Source organism: Solanum pennellii, chromosome 9 (assembly GCF_001406875.1).
Source record: "Solanum pennellii chromosome 9, SPENNV200".
Classification (NCBI taxonomy): Eukaryota; Viridiplantae; Streptophyta; class Magnoliopsida; order Solanales; family Solanaceae; genus Solanum; species Solanum pennellii.
The window spans coordinates 39091425-39099943 of NC_028645.1; the positions used below are offsets into that span (position 1 = coordinate 39091425).

At 40.2% G+C, this 8519-nt stretch overlaps 1 protein-coding gene across 1 annotated transcript; it reads left to right on the forward strand.

Annotated features, from left to right (window-relative positions):
• Positions 1-1700: 1700 nt before the first annotated feature.
• Positions 1701-4005, forward strand: LOC107030139. The gene is made up of 2 exons (XM_015231526.2): positions 1701-1778; positions 2317-4005. Exon 2 carries the CDS (start codon positions 2317-2319, stop codon positions 4003-4005), a length of 1689 nt encoding a protein of 562 aa, XP_015087012.2. The 5' UTR covers positions 1701-1778.
• The last annotated feature ends 4514 nt before the right edge of the window (positions 4006-8519 follow it).

Genomic DNA, 8519 nt, shown 5'->3' on the forward strand with positions numbered 1-8519 from the left:
CAAATCAGTTAGGTTATTTTAGAAGAAGAAAAAAAGAATATATAAAGGTTAGAAACTACCTGGAGACGAGAGGGACCAAACGGCTGCGGAGAACATTAATTTCCAGGTAAATCAATCCAAATTTGTGAAGGTTTATATATAAACTTATGGTGCACTTGTAGTAATATAATAAAATAAGATTTTTGGAGGGATTAAATTGTAGGGTAGTCACTGTAATGTATTTTTTTTTAAACTATAAAGTGGCAAAGGGTTGATTGGGGTAATGACGACCAATGATTGCTTAATCATTGGATACAATGGGTTTCTCATGCAATTATATGCATATTTCTTTACAAAGTTAGACATTTGACAGTACCCATTTGAAGAAAAGAAAAAAAAACGTGGTCTTGGCATTACCGTATTCTTTGATTATCTTTATTAATTCTTATTTGTATTTATTTATCAAATTATGATACTAGTTTTTGATATATTGAGATAGGTAATTAATTATTAGGTGTATATTATATGATTTAACATTGAATTCTAGTATATTTGGAAAAGTTAAAGATAAGTTCTTGACTTGAAATTTAGCAAGTACGATAATTTTGGCATACAAATTATATCAAAATTTGGAGCTTGATTAGAAGTATGAGTGAATTTTAGGGTCTATGATAGGCACATAATAATTTGAATGTCTACGAAAATTGCTTACTTACGAATATTGCATAATTGGTATATTGGGAACGTTCCGAAACCTTGCGAAAAGGAAAGGAAAAATCTTAAAAGATTCGTGGCACGAGTTCGGCTTCTAAGGTATGTTAAGACTTTTTAGACTTGTTGAAGGATGTTTTTCCTAATTTAAGATTAAAAAAAAATGTAGACAAAAGGGGTCAGGGCGAAAGATGGGGGTCTCGTATCAATGGTGTGACGGGCATTGGTACGAGTACCGGTGTTATAAAATGGAAAGTTACTACTATATAATGCGGATTTGTAATTTGAGAATTCCCAAAGAATATGGGCATTAGCTGATATATTATTGACTTGAAATTTGTGTGATTGTGTTTTCTTTATTACACCCATATAGTTGTGATAATTGAGGTGGTTATGTATTATGTTGATATTGATTGAGTGAGATGCATCATTATCCCATTATATTGAAATAATATTGTATAAATGCATTGACATGAGATTGAGTATAAGTTGGGCACATGGAGATCGTCCGTGCTGGGGATGGTGCGATGTTAAGATTGTAATTTGGGCACGTGGAGACCGTCCGTGCAAAAATTGTTTGATATTATGATAGTGCGTTGAGATCTTCCGCACAGATACATGTAGATCGTCCGTGTCGGTATATGGACCTCGCGAGTCCCCCATGGGTCATGAGCTCTCGATATATTTCCGAGGAGTATCATATATATACGGTTGAGTGAGTACTGGGTATTCTGAGACAATTCATTACATGGTGTCATATTGCATTGCATTTCATCACATCATTCATTTTTGATGATTATGTGTTTTGTTTGGTGTTTGGAAAGTACTTGATGTTGATTACCTTTATTGATGAAATTTAAATAGTGAGTGTAATATATACATATATACTTATATAATTTAAGAATTTATTTTTTTTATATAAACTCCCGTCACTACTTCTTCGTTGTCGGTCAATGAGACATACTGGGCACACGTGGTTTCGTACTCATACTACACTTGTTGCACTCTTTGTGGTGCAGATTCGATTCCAAGTAGGAGCACACCTCGTGGAGCAAATTGAGTCCGAGCTTGAAGTTCTTGGAGTTGTGGTGAGCTGCTTGGCAGTTCCTTGGCCCACACCTCCCTCTATCTTTTATTTATTCTGTTATTAGTATTCAGACAGGATATCCCTTATGTTAGATTTGTCATTTAGTTTCAGACTTGCATCAGAGTTTAGAAGCTCTTGTACTTATGACACCAATTCTTGGGTAGTATTTTTGTTTCAGTTTTCCGCATTCGTACTTATAAGGAACTCAGTATTGGAGATTTGACTTATTGTTGTCTTTTCGCTCATTAGTTAGTCTAGTTTGTTAAAATATGTTGGTTAGCTTACCTATTGGTTGGGAATATAGGTGCCATCACGACTCGTGGTTTTGGGTCGTGACAATTTGGTATCAGAGCCCTAGGTTCATCGGTCTCAAGAGTACAAGAGCAATGTCTAGTAGAGTCTTGCGGATCGGTATGAAGACTTCCATACCTATCTTCGAGAGGCTATAGGACATTTAGGAAATATTCTGTTCTTTTATTCATTATCGTGCACACTTGACCTTGTAGAAATTCTAATCTTGATATCTCATTCTCTCTCAGATGGCGAGGAATCGTACATCGGTAAGTGGTGGTCAGGATCCTATTCCTGCGCCTGCTTTTGGGAACACTATCCGAGGTAGAGGTAGGGGACGAGCTCGAGGTCGGGGTAGGGGCCGTATTGCAGCACCTGTGGATGGTCAAGTACCAATAGCTACCCAGGGTCGTGATAGGACCGTACCTCCTGATGCAGAGGTTATTCATGGGGATGTGCAAGATCGTATCGAGGGGGATGGGCCAGCACAGGCTCCACCCAGCACTATTGTCACCCCAGTACTACAAGATACCTTGGCTCGTATGTTAGGAATCCTAAAGGGGATGGCTCAGGCAGGAACTTTGCCTGTCACTTCTGATTGCTCACAGACCCGTGTTGGAGGTCAAACTCCAGATCCGATAGTTGCTCCAGATTCTCAGACTCCCAGGACTCATCCAGCTGCCGCTGTAGCTCCTCGTTTGGATAGTATGGAGTTCCCAGATATGACATCACATTTGGTGAACAGGCCTTCTATGACTATTGATGAGCAAAAGATGTTTGGGAGGTTCAGACTAATGAATCCTCCTACTTATACTGGTGACTTAGCTGAGGATGCATATGAATTTATAGTTAGTTGTCATGAGAGGTTGCATAATCTTGGATTAGTGGAGTCTCATGGAGTTGACTACACTGCGTTTCAGATGACTGGCTCTGCTAAGCAGTGGTGGAGGGATTATATTAGTAGTAGGCCAGCTGGATCTCATCCACTATCCTGGACTGAGTTTACTCAGGTATTTCTATCCAAATTTGTTCCACGCAGTGAGAGGGAGCGCAAGAGGGCCGAGTTTGAGGGTTTGCAGCAAAATAGTATGTCAGTTGCAGAGTATGAGGGTAAATTTCATGCCTTGGGTAGGCATGCTTCGATGATACTTCCCACAGAGGCTGAGAGAGTGAGAAGGTTTGTTAAGGGGCTCATTATTCCGATCCGTCTAGGAGTTTCTCAGGTTGCTGCTTCTGGTGTTCCATTCCAGAAAGTGGTAGATGCTGCTAAGGAGTTGGAGATGATTCGGCGTGAGGGATTTGAGCAGCGAGAGGGCAAGAGGACTCGTTATTCAGGTGATTATGGTGGTGCTCCACCGAGGAGTCAGGGTTACTTGGGCAGAGGTTATCACCCTCAGTCCAGCAGACCCATTCATGCTGCTATACCAGCGTCTGAGGATGGTTACGCTGGGCATAACTCTTCGAGCTCGGTGCATACTTCGCAGGGTTCATCTTCTAGGCCTATAGTTCGTGGAGGGCATTCTGGTCATTCAGTGTCCCCTCATCAGCCTGCGTCTCGTTGGGGCTATTTTGAGGGTGGTGATATGGGACACTTTGTGAGAGACTGCCCTAGGACCAGACGTGGTGGCTTACATCAGGGTTCTCAAGCTTCGACTTCCAGGGCTGCACAACCTCCAGCTAGGGGTGGTGCACAGAATGTAGAGGTGGTTCTCATTCAGGTAGAGGTGGTTCTCCTTCTGGTCGAGGTGGTGGTCATGGAGGTTCACAATATGATGGAGGTCGTTCTCACTGTTATGCTTTTCCAGGTAGGCCAGAGGCTGAGGCTTCAGATGCTGTTATCACATGTATTATTCCGGTTTGTCATCGATCAGCTACTGTATTATTTGATCCAGGCTCTACTTATTCTTATGTGTCCACATATTTTGCTCCTAGTCTAGATATATTGTGTGAGTCTCTTGATTTGCTGATACGTGTTTCTACTCCTGTCGCGGATTCTGTAGTTGTAGATCGGGTGTATCGATTATGTACTGTTACCTTGATGGGGTATGACACTCATCTAGATTTAAAGGTCTTAGACATGATAGATTTTGATGTGATTCTCGGTATGGATTGATTATCTTCTTACCACGCAATTTTAAATTGTCATGTTAAGACAATCACTTTAGCTATGCATGGAATTCCTATAGTAGAATGGAGAGGTTCTCTTAGTCACCCTCCTAAGGGTGTGATATCATTTCTTAAGGCTCGTCAGTTTGTACAGAGAGGATGCTTGGCTTACTTGGCACACATTCGAGATACTAATGTTGAGACTCCTATGCTTGAGTCTATTCCAGTGGTGAGTGAATTTTCAGAGGTATTCCCGGCCGATTTGCCAGGTCTTCCACCAGATCGTGATATTGATTTCTGTATTGATGTGGAGCTAGGCACTCAGCCTATTTCCATTCCTCCTTATCGTATGGCACCGGCTGAATTGAAAGTGTTGAAGGAGCAGTTACAGGATTTGTTGAGCAAAGGTTTTATTAGACCGAGTGTATCTCCTTGGGGTGCTCCAGTGTTATTTGTGAAGAAGAAAGATGGATCTATGCGTATGTGTCTTGACTATCGACAGTTGAACAAGGTAACCATCAGAAATAAGTACCCGATACCTCGTATTGATGACTTATTTGATCAGTTGCAGGGTGCTTCAGTTTTCTCCAAGATTGATTTGAGATCTGGATATCATCAGCTGAAGATTAGGGCGGAGGATATCCCTAAGACAGCTTTTCGAACACGTTTTGGCCATTACGAGTTTTTGGTAATGTCTTTTGGATTGACTAATGCCCCTGCAGCTTTTATGGACTTGATGAATGGAGTGTTCAAACCGTATTTGGATTCCTTTGTTATTGTATTCATTGATGATATATTGCTATACTCACGCAGTAAGGAGGAACATGAGCATCATTTGAGGATTGTGCTTGGGATTCTAAAGGAGAAAAAGCTTTATGCAATGTTTTTAAAGTGTGAGTTTTGTCTTAGTTCGGTAGCATTCTTAGGACATGTAGTGTCCAAGGAGGGTATCATGGTGGATCCTAAGAAGATTGAGGCAGTTAGAGATTGGGTCAGACCTGCTTCAGTTACTAAGATTCGGAGTTTCTTAGGCCTTTCTGGTTATTATAGACGGTTTGTAGAGGGTTTCTCATCTATTGCATCACCATTAACTATATTGACACAGAAGGAAGTGACTTTTCAATGGTCTGACGAGCGTGAGGTTAGTTTCCAAAAACTGAAGACTTTATTGACTACTGCTCCGATTTTGACCCTACCCGTGGAAGGAGAGGGTTTTGTTGTATATTGTGATGCTTCTCGAATTGGTGTGGGTTGTGTATTGATCAGAAGGGAAAGGTGATAGCTTATGCTTCAAGGCAGTTGAAAGTTCATGAGAAGAACTACCCTATTCATGATTTAGAGTTGGCGGCTGTTGTGTTTGCATTGAAGATTTGGAGGCATTATCTTTATGGTGTGCAGTGTGAGGTGTTCACGGATCATCGTAGCCTCCAATATATATTCAATCAGAGGGATCTGAATTTGAGGCAGCGGAGATGGTTGGAGTTGCTTAAGGACTACGACATGACTATTCTTTATCATCCAGGCAAGGCAAATGTTGTAGCAGATTCCTTGAGTCGAAAGGCGGTAAGTATGGGTAGTCTAGCCATGTTACAGGTTGACGAGCATCCTTTAGCTAGGGATATCCAATCCTTGGCCAATAGCTTTGTGAGACTTGATATTTCAGAACCTCGTTAGGTGTTGGCTTATATGGAGGCTAGGTCATCCTTGTTGGAACAGATTCGGGCTCAACAGTTTGATGATGGTGAGTTATGAAAGATTAGATACAAGGTGTTAAAAGAAGAAGCCAAGGCTGCAATTCTGGATAGTGAGGGAGTTTTGAGGATTAAAGGTCGTATCTGTGTTCCTCGGACAGGTGACTAGATTGATCATGGAGGAGGCCCATAGTTCGTGGTACTCTATTCATCCAGGGGCTACTAAGATGTATCGTGACTTGAAGCAACACTATTGGTGGTGTCTTATGAAGAGGGACATAGTAGATTTTGTATCTCGATGTTTGAATTGTCAGCAAGTGAAGTATGAACACCAAAATCCTGGAGGTATGACTCAGAGGATGCCCATACCTGAGTGGAAGTGGGAGCGCATTGCTATGGACTTTGTGGTAGGGTTGCCACGTACCTTGGGTAAGTTCGATGCTATATGGGTCATTGTGGATCGACTGACTAAGTCTGCACACTTTGTACCAGTTCAGACTACCTATAACTCAGAAAGGTTAGCCAAGATTTATATTTGGGAGGTAGTTCGGTTGCATGGGGTTCCTATATCTATTATTTCAGATCGTGGCACCCAATTTACATCTCATTTCTGGCGGTCTATGCAGAAAGAGTTGGGCACTCGGGTGGATCTTAGTACATCCTTTCACCCTCAAACAGATGGTCAGTCTGAGCGGACTATTCAGGTTCTTCAGGACATGTTGCGGGCGTGTGTGATTGACTTTGGTGATCAGTGGGATCAGTTCTTCCTTCAGCGGAGTTTGCTTACAATAATAGTTATCATTCGAGCATTGAGATGGCACCATTTAAGGATCTGTATGGTAGGAGATGTCGATCTCCAATTGGCTGGTTTGATGCATTTGAGGTTAGACCATGGGGGACAGATTTGTTGAGGGAGTCCTTGGACAAGGTCAAGTTGATCCAAGATAGACTTCTCATGGCTCAGAGCAGGCAAAAGAGTTACGCAGATAGGAAGGTTCGTGATTTGGAGTTTATGGTTGGAGAGAGGGTTCTACTTAAGGTTTCGCCCATGAAGGGTGTGATGAGATTTGGAAAGAAGGGAAAGTTGAGTCCAAGGTACATCGGTCCTTTCGAGGTTGTGGAGCGTATTAGTGAGGTGGCATATCAGTTGGCTTTGCCACCTGGGTTGTCAGGTGTCCATCCTGTGTTTCATATTTCAATGCTTAAGAAGTATCATCAGGGTGGTGATCACGTGATTCAATGGGATTCAGTGTTACTTGATCAGAATTTGACTTTTGAGGAAGAGCCGATCACCATTTTGGATAGGCGAATTCGGAAGCTAAGGTCCAAGGAGATTGCTTCAGTAAAGGTTCAGTGGAACCATCTTCCAGTGGAGGAGGCTACATGGGAGACAGAGTCAGACATGAAGAGTAAATATCCTCATCTTTTTGAGCGTTCAGGTTAGCTCTTTTCTTTTCCCGTTCGAGGACGAACTTTTGTTTAAGTGGTAGGTGATGTAACGACCCGCTACGTCATTTTGAGAACTAGGACTATTTTGGCTCTTTCCGAAAAATTCAAAGAGGTATTTTAAACTATTTGATAACTAGGAGTACTTAGGTTATACATATATCTATATTATAATTAATATACTTGAATAATAATTGGGTCAAATTCATTTTTTTAATAACCCTTACCATTTGACTATATAATTAAAACAAATCAGTTAGGTTATTTTAGAAGAAGAAAAAAAAATATATAAAGGTTAGAAACTACCTGGAGACGAGAGGGACCAAACGGTTGCGGAGAAAATTAATTTCCAGGTAAATCAATCCAAATTTGTTAAGGTTTATATATAATTGTATTGTGCACTTGTAGTAATATAATAAAATAAGATTTTTGGAGGGGATTAAATTGTAGGGTAGTCACTGTAATGTATTTTTTTTTTAAACTATAAAGTGGCAAAGGGTTGATTGGGGTAATGACGACCAATGATTGCGTAATCATTGGATACAATGGGTTTCTCATGCAATTATATGCATATTTCTTTACAAAGTTAGACATTTGACAGTACCCATTTGAAGAAAAGAAAAAAAACGTGGTCTTGGCATTACCGTATTCTTTGATTATCTTTATTAATTCTTATTTGTATTTATTTTATCAAATTATGATACTAATTTTTGATATATTGAGATAGGTAATTAATTATTAGGTGTATATTACATGATTTAACATTGAATTCTAGGATATTTGAAAAGTTAAAGATAAGTTCTTGACTTGAAATTTAGCAAGTACGATAATTTTGGCATACAAATTATATCAAGATTTGGAGCTTGATTAGAAGTATGAGTGAATTTTAGGGTCTATGATAGGCACATAATAATTTGAATGTCTACAAAAATTGCTTACTTACGAATATTGCATAATTGGTAGATTGGGAACGTTCCGAAACCTTGCGAAAAGGAAAGGAAAAATCTTAAAAGATTCGTGGCACGAGTTCGGCATCTAAGGTATGTTAAGACTTTTTAGACTTGTTGAAGGATGTTTTTCCTAATTTAAGATTAAAAAAAAAATATAGACAAAGGGGTAAGGGCGAAAGATGGGGGTCTCGTATCAATGGTGTAACGGGCATTGGTACGAGTACCGGTGTTATAAAACGAAAAGTTACTACTATATAA